Consider the following 16,678-nt stretch of genomic DNA (forward strand, 5'->3'; position numbering starts at 1 on the left):
GGGGCAGGTACCTGGATGGGGGCTGCCCGCTGCTGCTGCTGCTTCTGCTGCAGGGCGTAGAGCTCTTGCTGCCGCAAGAGCTGCGACCGGGGGTACACGGGGAGCTGGCCTGGGTGCTGCACGTGGGAGGCGGGGCCCCGGCCCCCATACATGGGGGGCCACAGGGAGGCCTGGTCCATGACGTCAGCTGCGGGGAGGGCCAGAGGAGCCATCAGACCCAGCGAAACGGGACGCGGGCTGCGCCCCAGACACTTGAGTGACCCGTCTACCTCTCCCCTGCTTCCTGGGCAGCGGCCGGGGGCCTGCCTCGCTGCCCCACCCACCGCGGGCTGCTCCCTTCCTCAGACCCACTTCCCACACCCCACGTACCACAGCCTCTTACCAAGCGCGTGGGGGGCGGTGTGGGGTGTGGGCTCTGAGGGCAGAATGACTAGCTGTGCGGGGCTGTCCTGGGAGAGGGGGAAGACGGAGGGCATGGAGCCGGGCACGGAGGTGGTGAAGCCTGGGGGCAAGTTCTGGTGCAGGGCGGGGTGCCCAAGGCCTGGGGACACAAGCACAGCAGTAAGGCAGCGTGGAGCGGGGAGCCCAGGCCGGCCAGGCCCCGTGCTCTTGGGCTGGTCAGCTCCAGGCCAGCCCTGCCCATCAAGCCCGGCCAGGACACGTGCCCTGCCCCATGCCCGCCGGCTGCCCCCCGACTGCCCTCGGAGCACTGACCGTAGGAATGTCCCCCCATCCACAGGGAGGGGCTGCGGGTGCGGGGCAGCCAGGGGGGGTGGGCAGGGTGCGGGTGGGAGGCCGGGTCCCCGCCCAGCTGGCCGCTCTGCAGGGAGGAGCCGCTGGCGATCATGAGATGAGGGGCCAGGTCTCCAGGGCAGCCGCCTGCCGGGTGGACCCGGGAGAACTCTAGGCGGTCCTTGTTGTCCCTGTGGGTGACAGGGGTGAGGGTGGCTAAGGACAACCGCCAGCCACCCACCCAGCTCTTCCACCCCATCCTGTCGACATCAGCCTTGGAGGGTCACGGGGACACCCCAGGATCAGGTGGGCCTCGGTACTGGGGGCCCCCGTCCCAGCTGTGGCCCTGACAGCGGAGGGAAGTCCCCAGAGCTCCCCCCGACACGACACGGGCAGAAGCCCCAGCAAAGCCCGGGGGCGGGGGGAGTGCGCTACCCAGCCGGCGTCAGGCCACTATACCCAGGGCTGTGGCCTGGCTCCCGCCCCGGTGGCCAAAGCCCCCGCTCTTACTGCAGCCGCAGCTCCCGGCCGGCCAGCCCCAGGCGGTCCTCAGACAGGCGCACCCTTTCCTCCTCGGCCTCCAGGTCCAGTGTGTGCACAGAGCGGGGCGCACCGCCTGCTGCACGGGGAGGAGATGGTAGAAGGGTGGAGGGTCGGGGTGGCAGGGGAGCCAGCGGCTGAAGCAAGCAGGGACCCCGCTTCGAGCCATGGGGGCCAACGAACCGAGGGAGGGTCTCCTGCCTTGGCCTCAGGGGTTCTGCTGAAGGCAGGTGTGGGGAACTGGCGGCTTCGAGGGATGGGGCAGGCTGGTCAGCCCTTGGAGGGACGGGACTGCTGACGTGGGGAGGGGACGGCAGGAGCGCCCAGGGCCCATCCCTGGGAAGCTTCAGACGGGCCCATGAGGGCAGGTCAGCCACACTCCCCGCCTCCCTCCCTGCCAAGGGGCCTACCTTTGAAGGCTGGGGCTGCCCGTCCGTGCCGCCCGGCATTGGCGCTGTAGGCCGTCTCCGGCCGGCTCACCGTGTCCTTCTGCCGGGACAGGGCCACGGCGATGCCCACGGGCGGCTGCCTCACTTCCGCGTCACTATGCGGGGTGTCGTGCTCCCGGCTTCGGGCACAGTCGGGCCTCTCTGCCTCGCTGGGGGCCTGGGCTGGGCCCTTGGAGGCTGGGAACTTCATATCCTGCTGGGCACAGCTGGCCTTGAGGCCGCCCAGACCCACGAAGGGCGCCTTCTGGCTGACGACCAGGGCTTGGTTGCTGTACTTGAGTAAGTTCTTCATGGCTGAGACCTCGTCGGGCGGTGCGGGCAGGTCCTGGGGCAGGAGGGCGGCCTGCTGCAGGCTGCCGCTAAAGGGGTCCAGGTAGGTGCCAGGCTTGCGCTCCTCGCCAATGGCCATGGCAGTGCCCTGGCCGGACTGGACGCTCCACGGGGGCAGGTGGGGCCCGCCGTAGCCCAGAGAGGCCAGCTCCAGGGACTTGCGCTTGGCTTCAGCCCCGCCGCCCCCTGGCTCTGCCTCGGGGGTCACCAAGTGCTGCTGATGCCGGATCCGGGCCACCTTCTGGGCCCCAGGGGGACCTGCGGGGGTCTCCTTGCTGGCGGTCTTATCTAAAGTGCAGCAGGCCTGGGTGACCTTCCCACCCAGCGGGTCCTGGTGGCCTGGCCGGGCACAGTCCTGTGAGTGGGCGGGCAGCTCGAAGTAGCCGCTTTTGTCCAGACCGCCTTTGGGGAGCCCGGAGAAGGGGGTCTCGGGGCCTGTGCTGTTGAGATACTCCAGGCCCTTGAGCCGTGGGTTGAGTGCAGCCTCAAAGCCCCCAGGCCGCCGCTCGCCCTTGCCCTCGGCCTTCAGGTGGGCATAGGAGACCCCATAGGGCACGGCATGCTCGGGGGCCAAGGTGCCGTCGAGGTGTCGGTCTTTGCCCTCACCTGCCACGGCACAGGCCTCGGTGGCCTGGAAGGGGCGGCTCTTCTCAGCCAGGTGTCCCATGGAAGGCACGAAGGTGGGCCCGCTGGCCTTCAGGTCTCGGGGGACTTTGTCCTGCAGCGGGCAGAGCCCGTCCGGGCCCGCGTGCAGCTGCAGGCAGGGGAAGGAGCCGGCGGCCGTGCTGAGGGGCGGGGGTGGCCCGGCGGGCAGGCCGGACGGCACGGTATAGGCCACAGCATGATGCAGCATCTGCCGCCGCTCCAGGCACTCGCTGAAGGCCGGCCCGGGCTCCGCGGGGCCCGCCGCCTCCTTGGGGCAGCGTCCGGAGGCCGCGACGCCCACGCCCGGCCTCACCAGCACGCCACCCGCACAGCTGGCCAGTGCGGCCTTGCCCATCTCGCCGTTCAGCACCTTGGTGTTAAGGAGGCAGGAGGCGAGGTGCTTGGGGCGGCCCTCGCAGGCCCCACGGGGCGTGACGCCACTCTCCTTGCAGTGGCCGTCCGCCGGCATGGGCAGCACCAGCTTGTGGCGCTCCTTGCTGCCCTCCTCCTCGGCCGCCGGCCGCTCCTTGCCCTCCGCCGCCTTGCTGGCCTTCTCTCTGCCCAGGAGGAAGCGGTCGAAGTCCTTGGTGCCCTTCTGCAGGGGGCCGGCCTCGCCTCGGTCACGGCTGCAGGAGCCGATGGGGTGGCCGGGGGCGGCCCGGGCCACGCCGGGGAAGTTGTGGTTGGCAGGCAGGAGGGTGGGCTGGGGGGGCAGGTAGAAGTTATCTGCATGCCAAGAGAACCGAGGTCACTGGGTGAGCTGGGGCAGGGGCTGGAGAGGTCCGACTTCCCCAGGACTCAGGCTCTAGGAGCCTCTCCACCGCCACCAGCTGGCAGTGACCCGCGGCTACCGTCTGGGAAGGTTTACAGTCGAAAAAGACATCGTGTCCAGTTCCCCATGCTCACCACGTGGAATCGTACACCCCGGAGCACGGGCACATTCACGCTGTGCGACTGTCCGTCTAGGACTCTCGGGTCATTCTAAACCACAGCGCTGTGCCCCGTCAACAGAACTCCCGCCCCTGCGAAGGGCCCAGACCCTTGCCCCGCCCGGTGCCCGGGGATGAGTGGGGGGAGCGCAGGAACAGGTGGTAGTGAGCGCTGACCAGGCATCCCCCCCCGCCCCATGCATCGCTGGGGGAGCGGGACCTGGGCCGGTCTTCACAAACAGCCGCAGAACCTTCAACGCCGGGGAGCTGCGGGCTGGCTAGGTGGACGGTGGCGCACATGGCCTGGGGCATGGCACGGCCACCACGCAGCAGGCGGTGCCCAGACACCCAGCCACACGGAGTGCTGCAGGAGCGCGCCTGCGGGCAGTGGGACCATGCACGGAGGACCGCTGAGGGCCAGCTCTGACCAGGCCCCGGTGAGAGCTCAGACCCCCAGGACAGCATGAGGCCCCATCTGAGGCTGGGCTGGTTGTGAAGGACCCGGGGAGGCCCCTGGCAACTCTGCATGGCCACTGTGGATGCCTCTGGCTGGGGCTCTGGCTCAGAGAAGGACGACGAGAAAGTGGCCCCAGCCGACAGTCCCTACTCCTAGCCTGCTACCGGCTTTCGACACCCTGCAGCTCGGGCCCATGTAGGCGGGTGGGGGGCGGGTGGAGCCCCGGCTCCCTGTGCTGGGCTACTGCTTGCTGTCCAGCCTGGGCCCTTGGCCCGGGGCAAGCCCTTCCCGCCCGGGGCCATGCTCTCTCTGGGGGTCCCCCGCCGGCTGTGGTGACGCCCACTGCTCCCAGAGCGAGGGCTGGGGTCCTGCCTCTGGGGACCGGGGGGCTACCCCCTACACCCAGCTGGGGTGGCAGACAGGCTGCGCGGAGGGCCTGGAGCCCAGAGGGGGCAGACGAGGGGGAACAAAGAAACATTTGGAACTTGTAAAACTGTCCTCAGTCCAGAAGTTCCTTGTCAATTTCCTGCTAATTAAAACAAGGGGGAAGAGGGTAGCCTGGGTGAACCCTAATTAGCTTGATTTCCGAAACCCAAATGTTCCTGGATGCGACTCCACCACAGTGCTGAAAGCCGAGAGGCCACCAGCGCTCCGGGATGCCAGCGACCCGCTGCTGGAGGGGTTCTGGCTCTGGTTCAGCCCTGACGAACGCTGTCCAAACAGTTGCACTTGTGGGAGTTTGGGGGACCCAGCCCGTGGCCTGTGGGGGGCTGTCCTCGGGGGAGCAGGGGCACCTGGCCCAAGCTGAAGGAAACGTGGGTTCCCTGGGAGCGTCCAGCATCTATCCATCCCCTGGGGATGGGGGTGGGGGGCTCTCTTGCCCCCCCCCCCCCCCCGCAGGCCAGGTCTCATCTGCATTAATCCCAGCCGGCCAGTCCCGGGCTGGGTCAAGGCTGAGGCTTTTCCGACCTCAGCTGCCCTGCCAGGCCCAAAGTCACAAGACACACCAATGTCCTGGAGTGGGAGGCTAGTTGGGAGAAAGGGCTGGGCGGGGGGTAGGAGGACAGGAGGGTTAGCCATAGGCTCACCTCCCAGACTGCCTCGCTGCCGTCCCCTTCCTCCCCCGAGACCCCCTCTGATCTAACCACTACCTCTTGGAGCCCTGCCTGGTGTCCTGTCCATCTTCCAGACCCTGCTGGGTGTTTGGTGGGCCCCTCGTCTGCCTCCACGGAGACCCCCAGCCTCAGGGCTCCTTGGGCCCCCCCGAGCTGTGTCTGTCCTCACCCGGGGGCTCCCGTGGCACGGACCCCCACCACGTGTGTCTAGCCTCCTCCCGGATACCACTGGGAAAGCCCCTCTGTGTGGACGATGGTCCCCCCCCGAGCTGCACCCCTCCCGCAGCCTGGCCACAGACGGAGGTCATCTAGGGCCTCCTGGTCCTCGTGTCCCAATCCGTCTATACCACCTGTCATCTGAAACATGTAACCAACACAACAGTCTCCCTGCCCATCTCCTGGGCACCACCCAGACAGCCCTTTCTAAGGCCCAGATGAGATGGCACTCCACCCAAGAAAAACCTGCGAGACAGGGCCCGAAGGCCCCCCGGCCACTCCCCACAACCTGTCCTTTCTCCAGGCAGCCCCACCTCCCTCGGGCTCCTCGATGGGATCCATGCCCTGGAGGTCGGGCCTTTGCACGACAGTGTGTACGTGCACACGGGAGAGCGTGCTCGCGCGGCCCCACCAGTCCTGTCTTCTCTTCAGCAAAGCCCCGACCTCAGTGTCCCCTCTCCAGGGACGCCTCTGGAGGCCCCCTTCTGCCAGTGGAGGGAGAGCCCCTCCTCTGTGTGCTGGGACACACTGCTGCCCCGACATGGCCTGCAGCCTCTGTGTGACCCGAGGGCCTGGTACACAGTGGGGGCCTGGGACTCGTGCTGCTCAGTGAGGCCACTGGTGCCGGCTCCTGGGGGCCTCCACACCCTGCCAGATGGCATCTTCTCCCTGGGCTGCCCAGGCAGGGGGAGGGGACAGGAAATAGGTGTGCGGGGCAAGGCTGGGTGCTGAGGGAGCTGAGCGCCACCCCTCGGGACCGCGGTTACTGGAGACGCTTCCACGGGAGCCAGAGAGGTCCCGGCAGCACGGCTGTGGCTTCAGAGTGCTCACCTGGCCCCAGCGCGTAACCTGCCTCTGGCCCTGCTCCTGGGACGTTCAGCCCTCCAGGAGCCTGAGAAGCAGGCTCACTCTCCTTCAGCCCCTGCACCGCTGTGGCCGAGACCCGGGGGAAGGTCTGCCCAGGCGTGCTGCCTTTACCCAGGGCCCCAGAAGCCCCCGGCCCCGCCCTGCCCCACTCTCCGGGATGCCCTGCGCCCCAGACCCCAGCACGGCCCCAAGCCAGCACTTGCCTTTTTGGGTTCCATAGAAACGATGTTGCCCGTAGAGAACATTGCTGTTTCCATGGTGATCCAAGTGGCTCATGGGTAGGAAGGTGGATGCCAGACTCCCCGAAAATCTGGGGTACCCTGGAGCTAGAGAAGCAAGGAGACTGGCTATAGAGTCACCTCCCAGGCCGAGGCCGCGGCCGCCCCGACCCTAGGGAGGTGAGAAGCGGTGGGCAGCCCGGGGGCGACGCCCCGCAGAGCCGGGTGCATAGTCCGCCGGTGGGAAATCAACCCATCAATACATCATATTAACTCTGACTCGACTAACACCATCCCTCTGGTGCGGCACAAATTGAATTGCTGATGGGCTGGGAGAGGATGGGGGACGGAGGAGGGTGCCTGTGCTTCCTCCCCCAGCAGCCCTCGGCAGCACGGGAGCTCCGGGCAGGGCAGCAAAACGGCTCTGGAGAGGCAACCTGGGAGGACACACACGCTGGACACGGGCTCGACTCCCAGCCAGCACGGCCAGGGCCAGACACCCCCTTGGCCTGCGACGTCCAAGCTACTGGGCGGCTCCGGGGTCGGGCAGCCCACGCCCTGGGGCTGGCGCAGTTGGGGTGTGGCAGAGCCCTGTCTTGCTGGAGGCGGCCGGCCCCGCGGGCTGTCCACGGGCTGGGCCTCCTCTGTGCTCTGCGATCTACAGAGGGAGCTGGCCCCCAGCCCGGAGACCCTCCCTGGCACTTCTGAGTCATGCCAGCCAGGCCCTTCTCTGTCCCCCTGGGGCCTAAACTGTCCTCCAGGCCTGGCCCTGCCCAGCACAGGAAAACCAGCCGCACCCTGCCCCCCCCACCCCCCCATCCCCACCAGCCGTGGACCTTGGGGGCTCCAGCCATCTGGGACACACACACTGGCCCAGAAGGGATGAAGACGGACAGAAGTTAGCATGGCCTGGGAGGCCCGTCCAGGCCCTGGGGCCCTGGCCAGGCACAGGTGTGTCTGCTGGACGCCCAGAGCTACCAGTCACCTTGAATGTGGTTCTTCACCACCAGTAATTCCTGACCTGGCCGAGCAGGGAGCGGTGGCAGTGTGGGCCCATCGCCGGGGCCGCCGAGTGGCCCGCTGGGCTGTGGCGGGCAGGACAGTCTTACTCTAAGACTTGTGCTTTGAGCCAATGCTCTGAACTTCTTCTCCATGGAAAATGTGCTCTGTAGGAGTTTCTCTTGGGGACCCCATGATTGTCCCAAGAGCGGCCGGCTCCTGGGAGTAGCTTCCCACCCTTCTGGGCAGCCTTGGCTGCCAAGAAGGAGCAGCCATCCAGGGGTTTCCCCAGGGAGCAGGGCCACAGGGACAGGGAGAGGGAGGAGCTGCCACGGGGCCCTGTAGACAGCCGTCCCGGAAGGGCAGGCCAGGCCAGGTCCCCAGGCGAGTGCCTGTCGTAGGCATGCCGGGAGCCACACGCCTGGGGACCAGGGGCACCGGCACCCCCTCTGAGTGTGTCACAGTGGGGTCCATTCCATCTTGCTCATCAACTGTTTTCCAAACTCTATTTATGACCGAACCCTCTGCTGCCCCATTGGAACATTCCTTGTAACAGCTGGTGGCTGAGCACTCCAGAGTAACTTGTGGGAAACACCTTTCCAGAAGGGGCAGGGTCAGAACCACAGGACAGACCTCCAGGCCCCCATGTCCTCAGAGGGCCTGGGGCATTCACTCACTGCCTGAGGTGGGCCTGCCGGGATGCCGAGGCTGCCTGGGGGTCGGGGGGGAGGGTGGAGGCCGGTGGGGCCTGGCTGTATCTCAGTGTGGGGGGGGCAGCTGTGGGTGCACGGGGGGGGGGCAGCCCGGAGCCCACTGTCATTATCAGGGGCCCTGGAGCCCCTCGCCAGGCCTGAGGCTAGGGGGGAGCTGTGCCAGCATGGGGCAGGCTGTCTCTCAGCTCAGAGGTTACGAATGGGGCTGCAGGAGCAGAGCTTGGAGTGGAACACGGCCAGCAGGGAATGGGGGTGCTCCCGGATCCCCAAAGAGCAGGCCCCCATTCCACACGGGGTGGCCTGCCACCCGATCCCAGCGGGCCCTGCGGCAGAGGCAGGCCACCCTCCAGACCCTAATGATGCCGTCTTATGTCCTCTGGCCCAGTGGGTCCGAGGTGAAGCTGTGGAGTCCCCTCCCCAAGGACCGTTCTATGCAGAATGTGTCCCAGGTCCCAGAGGCTCACAGCACCCCACTACACCGGCCCCATCTGCAGCCTCCAGGAGGCCCTAGAGGTCTCCCTGCTTTGGGCTCACACCCCTGGGCTCATCTGAGGGCTCGGGAAAGGTGCCAACGGCCGCCCTGGCCTGTCCCCTTGAGCCCCTCCTGCTGAGGGCAGGGCTGGGTCCGGAGAGCCTGGCCAGCTGGCCTGGTCCGTGTGCCGAGATGCATCTGGAACTGCTGCTCCTGAGATTAAACTCAGCTCCTGGAGGCCTTGACAAACGCTGCGAGCGGGCCGGGGACAGGAGCAGCAGGGCAGGGGGCCAGGCCTGTGTGCGCTGTATGGGGGAGCGGTGAAACCACCACAGCTATCCCCTTTTAACTGGCTGCTGTTAAATGTTTTACGGGCCTCGTTTTGGTAAACAGAAGTCTGTAAATTCCTCCTTCCCAGAACCAGTTTCCCGGGCGTGGACCCCCCCCCCCACCCCGTGACCCCCTCGGGAGGTCCAGGCCTGCAGCCCACCCGGCCTCTTGGGGAGCAGGCGCTCAGCTGGCGGGGTGGGGGCAGTGAGGGTACGGCCTGAGCTGGTGGCCGTCCAGGCCGGGGCGCAGGGGCCCCACTCCCACCTCCAGCCTCCCCCCGAGACCCCAGAGGGGATTTGGGCTGGGGGGAGGAAGTCGGGGGCCCACGGGGGGAAGAAGCAGCAGAAGGGGCATGGGCTGGGGCCTGGGGGGGCTGGAAGGGGATCTGGGGGGCCCCTAGCCCAGCCCTTTCCCCCAACATGATCATGCTCTCTGAACTGAGGAAAATAAACAAGGATTTTACAAACCGGAGCAGCTGTTCTGAGAGGGCATCGGCCAGGGCCGATGTGGCTGGGACCCCCGGCTGCTAGCCTTGAAGGGGCTGTGGCGGGGGGTGAACGTGGGGCTGCGGTCATCAGGAGGGCTCGAGGCACAGGGATCGGGGTGGGGGCTGGATATCCAGGAACCCAGGACCAGAGGTCCTCAACCCCACATTCCTGCAGGGGACAGTGTGGTCTGGGACCTCCTTCCCAGACCCTTGTATCCCTTGCAGTTGGGGCTACTGTGACCACCTTAAGGGACAGGTGGTGATTGCGTGTAAATCAATGGTCCATGGTGGGGGGCCAGGCCCCGGGCCCATCCCTGGGCTCCCACCGCCCTCGAGGCCCTGGAGGGCCTTGATGAGCTCTGAGGCAGGGCCCCGGGCCTCAGTGGGCGTCTCATGATGGACACCCTCCATCTGCCGTCGCTGCTGTGAGCTGCCAGGAGACTCAACCTAATCCCGTGACACAAGGGACAACAGGGGACAAAGGGTCAAGGCTATCACCCGGTGGCTGTAATGAAGCACAAACAGTCAGGTGCTGGGCAGGAGCAGCGCAAAACAGGTCCCTGGGCTGCTGGGGGCAAGTGACCCCACACCGTGACGCCTTCGCTGGCTCTCCGGGAAGGTCGCGGGAAGTTGGGGGTGGGCAGAGGACAGCGGGCAGCTCACCCCAGGTAGGGGCTGCTCTGAAGGCAGGTCTGAAGCACAGCAGAGATAGGAACAAAGGCAGGGACACTTTAGAGGGGACAAGGACAAGAAGACAGGGGTGCCATGGAGGGCGGGGGCTTCTCCCAACCCCAGTGAAGAGGTGGGTGCCTGGGAGGACCCAAGGCCCTCTGCAAGCCCCTGAGCCACGAGGAAGGAGGGGCGGCCCCGGCACCCCCGTGTCTGCCCTCCTCTCCCAGTGGAGCCGCTCGGCCCACCCCGCAGGACCTCCTCACGCCTGGGTCCCACTGCAGTCCTTCCCCACCCACCCCGGGCCAGACCCCAAACCTCTGCTCCACTAAGGCTGGGGGGCAGCAACCCCCCGACCCTGCCCTCCCAGGGGCCGCCTTCCTAGGGGGGCGCTGGGCACTGCTCTCGCTGTCTCTCAGGAGGCCAGGTCTGGGGGCAGGGGGTGTGGCCAGCCAAGCAGAGGACCGGGACTCTCTGGGGGAGGCTGGGGGTCCCCAGCGCAGGCCCACAGAGCTCAGTAGACTCCCGCCACCTTCCCTCCGCCAGGGTCCTGCCTTTCCGCAGCAGGCGCCCCTGTCCCCAGGCCACCTTGGCAAACAGCACTGCTATCTCCCTGGATGGGTCACCCTCCCCTATCCTGAGGCTCCAATCCCTGGACGAGCCTTGAGCTGGGGCGGCGTGCCGCCAGGAGGGTCCCAGCGTCAAACCCCGAAGGCAGCTCCCCACAACATGACCACTGGGGGCGGGCTCTGAGGAACCCGACTGCCCGTCTAGCCAATCAGAGCCCTGTCTCCTCTGGGTCAGGCCCACTCTTGGGGGGGTTCAGCAAGGGTCAGCCCCTCCAGATGCAGCCCCAGCAGACCTCGCACCCCTGCCTGCCTGCCGGCCCTCATGGATCCCACCCTGGCCCTGCCACACTCCTGTCAGTCAGGATGCTGCCACACATGGCCGGCTAGGGGTCCTGGCCCCACGCCTGACCCTAACTGGATGCTGGCTCTCTCCCACGTGACACCCCTTCCAGGATGTCAAGTGTGGGCTTCAAGTGTGGCACACAAGTCTACTAAATGACAGTGACCACCCAGAATGCTAGGTTCAGAAGGATTCTGAGGCTGTACCCACATGCCGCTGGAGTGCTGTGATTGACTAGTAATGTCTGCCCTGGGAAGGGGAGGAGCGTTGGCAGACAGCTGGCAGGACACGGGCCATCCCTGCTTTAGTATCTGAAGAGAATAAGCTTGCAACAGCCCCTCCCCATGTCCTCCCTGCTTCCGTCCAGAGGCCCCCTCACACTTGGTGGTCAGACCCGTGGGGGTCCACGCTGGGCTTTCAGAGTGAGACTCCCTCTCTGGGATGGAGTGGGCTTCGCAAGCTCAGCGCTCGGGGAGAGCCCACGCCTCAGCCTCCCACAGCTGGGGGTCGGGGCCCTGGTGTGGGCTCTTGGTGGTTTCGGTCTCATCCTATCTGTCCAAGTCCCGGTTTGGCAGCTCCATGCATACACACTGCCCCCCACTGCACAAGGTGCGGGGCCTGGCAGCCCTGGTCTCCTCCCAGGCCCAGAGGAGTGCTAAGAGCAGGGGAAGGGGACGGGCTCCTGCAGGCATCTCTGGAACAAAAGCAGTGGGCAGCCTGCCTGGGATCCGGGCAGTTCATGGACCGTCCCGGACTCCTGGCACACGCTCTGCACGGAGGAGCAAGGCTCAGGGTGCCCAGAGCACAGAGGCAGAGCTCCTCAGAGCGAGGTGGGGCAAACCGGCGTGACCCCCAAAACCTTCACTGACATCCCACAGTACAACTCTGACTGCTAGGAAGCCATCCAGGGGCGGCCACCTGCCCTCCAGAGGGCTCCAAGCCCCATGGTTAGGGTGGCCTGGCCACACGCAGGCCAACGTGCCTGGGGCCACGAGAACACCCCAACCCAGCCCCACATACGGCTGGGCCGCAGACACTCCATCTTCCCCGAGCGGTGACACAGGGACCTCTCCCCAGCGTGGAGAGTGCTGTCCTCACACGCACTCCCTCTGCAAATGTCAGCCCAGGAAGGGGCCAAGGCTGCTGGCCCAGTGGTGGACAGCTGCCACAGGGCACAAGCCAGGACAGAGTGGTCGCCGGCAAATGCCCAGGGAGGCCTCCGCCTGGCACGGGCTGGCCAGGAGGCCATGCTTTGACTGTATCACGCTGGGTCAGAAGGGCTCTTCTGGTCAGGGCGGTGTGCAGCCGGGGCGATGGAGGCCCAGACGTGCCGTGGGCTCCCAGCCTCTCGGGCACCACTCTTGAGCAGTGATGATGACCTTTGCAAGGGGCAAGGGCCTTGGGCCTGGTCCCGCACGGTCCTGACTCCCCCTGCCCCCCACAACTGCCTGGGCACGGGGCCGCAGGCACCCTGGCTTGGGTCCCCATAGGAGCTGGAAAAGGGGGAACCTACTCCCGACACGAGGAAGGCAAAGGGAGACAGGGTTCGGGGACACCCGGGGCCTCCGAGAGAAAGGGAGCAGTGGACAGCCTCCCAGTCAGGCTCTCCGGACTCGAAGCCCACCACACACTTTCCCAAGCCTGTTTCCTCCCCTATAAAACGGGGAGCCGCCCACATACCAAGTGTTGCCCAGAGAAGTAAACAAGCCAGAGCCATCCCTGGGCCAGGGTCAGCACAAAATGTCATTATCCCGAGCACCACAGCTGTGCTCCTGGCCTGACCTAGAGCCAGGGACTGGCACTGGCCTCCCGACCTCAGGGCCACCTGTGGCCTCAGGACCCGGAGCAGCACCGGGCAGGCTGGGCCAGCAGAGTGGCCCCTGCCCAGGACTAGCCTCCCAGGGATCAGGTTGGGACCTGTGCTCCCAGCAACCAATTACACAAGTCAGGAGCCCCCTGGAGGAAGCCCAGGTCAGGCCTGCAGCTGGGGGGTGGACTGCAGGCTGGGACCCTGATGGGGACATGGACCAGGGCAGGGTACAGCCAGGGATGGGGGGCATCGGCAGGGGTCAGGGAAGGCTGGCCACACAAAAGCCCCAAGGAGGCTCTGGAGGGGGTCCGAGGTCCACAAGAGACGGGCCTCCCTGATTTCCGTGTTGGGACCCAGGGAACTTGGGCGCCTTCCCACACTCTGTCCTCAGATCGCAGAGCAGTCAGCTGTCCCCACGAGCCACCTCCTTCCTTCCAGCATGGGCAGGGGTCAGGGAGGCAGGGCGAGGGGGCCGCAGATGTGGGCGCCTCCTTCCCCGCTCAGGAGAGGGGCGCTAGGAGTCATCAGTGGTTCTGGGGGGGGCGGAGTCCCAGGAGATTTGAGCCATCAGGGAAACTGAGGCCAGGAGAAGAAGGAGCTGACAGGGCTTGGGGAGAGGGGCCGGGGTCCAGGGCGGAGACACGCCTCAGACAGCTCCTCCAGATGGTTCTGGAATACAGAGCTCCAGGAGGCAGGATGACCTCTGGGGTCACGCGGAGATGGTGGAAACTGGGTGACACCTTGGTCCCTCACACAGCCGTGCTCCGGGCTCCCACTCCCTCCCCAGCGTTCCCATGAGGCTGAGGCCTGAGGTCCTGGAGGGGCAGCTGGCAGGATGTGGGAAACTGGGGGCTGGGCGCAGCAGGGAGCGCCCACTGGAGGCCGGCCCAGCCCCAGAGGGAGGCCCGCGGGGCCCACAGCCGGGGATGGCACGTGGGCCTGCTGCCTCCCAAGGCTTCCCCTGCAGGTGGCACAAGAGACCACGAGTAGCCCGGGCTATGGTGCGCAGCAGCTAAGGGGCCCCACCCCTCCCCAGCTGAGCCCCCAGGAACAGAATCCCCTTTCACCGGCCCTGTGGGTGGTCCCAGCCCTGGCAGCTGGGGGTGGGGTGGGGAGAGAGGGGCCAGGCTCCATGACAATGGGACCAGCTGTGCTGTGCGCCCCCCCCTGCTCCAACCCACCCAGGGCAGGCGACCCACCCAGGGCAGGCGGGCTGGACACTGGCTCACCCCTGCCCTGGGACAGTTCCGCCGCCCACTCCCACCTAAGCCTCAGAGGGGAACGTCCAGCTTCCGGCAGGACCCTTCATTTGGGCGAGCCTAGGAGGCCCGGAGGCTCTGCCCCAGGCCAGATGTTCCAGGGCGGCTCCTCTAGCGCCAGGGTGCCTCCCCTGCACCCCAGCTGCTCCGCCAGGGTTGCAGGAAGCCTGGGCCCTTGCTCTGGGGGCTGCCCCCAGCTGGCGAGCTAGGTCCGCTAACAGAGAGGTGGGGAGTCCTGTCTGGAGTTGGCGGGGTGGGGTCACCTGAGTCTCTCCCCTGACCTGGCCCCCACCTGCTGCCCTGTCCTGGCCTCCTGACCCTTTAGGGGCCCAGCCCTGGGCCAACCCCAGGTCAGGGAGGGGGTGGTGCACAGGCTTTGCGGGGCACCTGCCACCCTGCCCATCCTGGGGGCGGTGGAAGGAAGCAGGACGAGGGTGAGAGCCAGACCTCTAAGCAGCCCGCCCAGGCAGCCCACCATGCCTGCCGGCCCCCACTCTCCGGCCGTGTCGCGTGCCCCCCGCCCGCCTCACCCCCCTTCTCTCCGAACACACACGGCAGAGAAACAGGCCCCGGCACGCAGGGAGCCAGCTGGCACCCAGTCAAACTAGCAGCCAGGCACGCTGCCAGGGCAGCCAGCCAGCAAGCGCTGCCACTCGCTCCGGCCCCACCCGCCCGCCGGCCTTTACGCTCCAAGCTTGCAGCGAGGCAGCCGGCACCACGTGGCCTGTCGGGGGAGCGAGGCTGCAGCAGGCAGACAGGCAGAGGGCGGAGGGCAGGGGAACCCCCGCAGGAAGGAGATCCCGAGGCGGGGCAGCTCAACGGAAGGCAGAGAAAAGGGAGATGGCGAGGGGGTAAACTGAGGCACAGACCTGGAAGGTATATGTGGTTGCATGGACCCCAGGACACCCACACACCAGCTACCCTCAGGTAGGACCTGGCAGGTTGGGGCGGGGGGCGGGGGGTGTGCTCTCCCCTTCAGAGCCGCTGCCCCTTCCGAGGCCCATCTCGGCCTTGGACAGGCTCTGCTCCCTACACGCCCTGTGCTCCAGAGGCGGGGTGGGTGGTTAAGAGGCCACATCCTCTCTTCCGTCGTCCTCTGTCCACCTGCCCTTGCCCACTGAGCCCCTCGCCGTGGCAGGCATGCTCTCCCCCAGCAGGCTGCGGGCACGTGGAGCCCCAGGCGGTGCAGGCAGTGTTTGGGGGCTGGGTGGAGGGACAGGCCTCAGCGCTGGCCTGAGAGGGACAAATGTCCTCAGTGTGGCCTAGCCCTGACCCTCTTCCCACTCAGGCCACAGAGAAGCCTCTGGAGCACTCTGGCCAGGGTGGAGGCAGGCCCGCACAGGCTAGGGTGCCCCCCCCAGCCAGGTGGACTCCCCTGGGGCTGCAGCTCGGGGTGGCCGGGTGCCCCAAAGGCTACCAGCCGCTCGGCTGGTGCAGCCGTTGGCTCAGGGGAAGTGAGTGGCGGGAGGCCGTTGAGGGTGCTGTCTGCAGCCTGCCTCCCACCCCACCCTCCCCACAGCCCGCAGGGGGCAGGACAGGGACACCTTCTCCCCGAGCCCCAGGGCAGGTGGCACTGCCCACAAACCGCCCTCCATGCTGGCGAGGTCCCCAAGGGGGGGACAGAGGGGAAGGGGATACATGCCTCCTGAAGCAGAGCTGCCACCCCGACCACGGGCCATCCTTGCATGCAGGGGAAACTGAGTCAGCCAGCCCGGGTGCGCCCGTGTGCCTGGGGCTGGGGCTGGGGCTGGGCCCGGGTGGGGCCGTGGCCGTTATTCCGTTACTTTATTTTGAGGTGGTCCCCCCCTGGCTGTTGCAGGCCTCCCCCAGCCTGCTACCCCACACTCGGCCACCCCCTCCCTCCCACAGACATCCTTCCCAGATGCTCCTGCCAGGGCTGGGAGCCTGCCTGGCCGACACAGAAGGCGGAAGGGCTGGAGGGGCCGGGGGGAGAGGTGCGGAGAGTCTGGGGCCCACCCACAGCCGCTTCGAAGCTCGAGCCAGGGCCCAGCCCCCTCTGCACCGGCTCTCCCCGGGGAGGCCCCTCAGCGTGCAGGGGCAGGGAGCCCGTGGGGTGGAGGTCAGTGTGGGCCAGCGATCCTGCTCTGCCTGCCCGAGGCCTCGGGCCGCCCTGGCCTCCCCACCAGGAACGAGGGCCGCTCCTTATCGCCTGCCCAACACGGGCCCTCCACACAGCGCTCAAGGCCCAGATTATTTTAACAACTGTCCCTCACTTGTCACCTGTCCTGTTTGGAAAACAGCCCCTTTCTTGTTGCACAAAGAGGTTTCTCTGGCTCTCCAGCAGCGCCGGGCGCTAATCTCCCTGCCTGGAACACGCGGCAGGCGCAGTGTGTGGGTGCGCGCTCGGCAAACTGCGGTGCCTGCCGCCCAGCAGTCACTGAGTTACGGCGGTGCCCGTGCCAGGAGCGGAGAGCCCTCTGCGCCCGCTGCCAACAGCAATTACCTCTCTGCGTGCCAGCCAGCGCCGCCGGGCTTAACCCTTCCCAAGCCGCCGGGATACCAGCAAGCGTG

The 16,678-nt window shown here is 67.1% G+C and overlaps 1 protein-coding gene across 2 annotated transcripts in view; it reads right to left on the reverse strand.

Annotated features, from left to right (window-relative positions):
* LOC103665990 (BAH and coiled-coil domain-containing protein 1) overlaps positions 1–16,678 on the reverse strand; it is a 62,758-nt gene that overhangs the window by 19,441 nt on the left and 26,639 nt on the right. For both annotated transcript variants that reach the window (XM_040640031.1, XM_040640030.1), the window contains exons 3-8: positions 6,484–6,606; positions 1,683–3,422; positions 1,243–1,351; positions 715–923; positions 383–541; positions 12–187 (exon numbers count right to left, since the gene is read on the reverse strand). In XM_040640031.1, coding sequence (XP_040495965.1) covers positions 12–187; positions 383–541; positions 715–923; positions 1,243–1,351; positions 1,683–3,422; positions 6,484–6,606 — 2,516 coding nt within the window. The remainder of the gene's footprint in view (positions 1–11; positions 188–382; positions 542–714; positions 924–1,242; positions 1,352–1,682; positions 3,423–6,483; positions 6,607–16,678) is intronic.

This window comes from Ursus maritimus, unplaced genomic scaffold (assembly GCF_017311325.1).
Source record: "Ursus maritimus isolate PB19 unplaced genomic scaffold, ASM1731132v1 scaffold_24, whole genome shotgun sequence".
NCBI classification, from domain to species: Eukaryota; Metazoa; Chordata; class Mammalia; order Carnivora; family Ursidae; genus Ursus; species Ursus maritimus.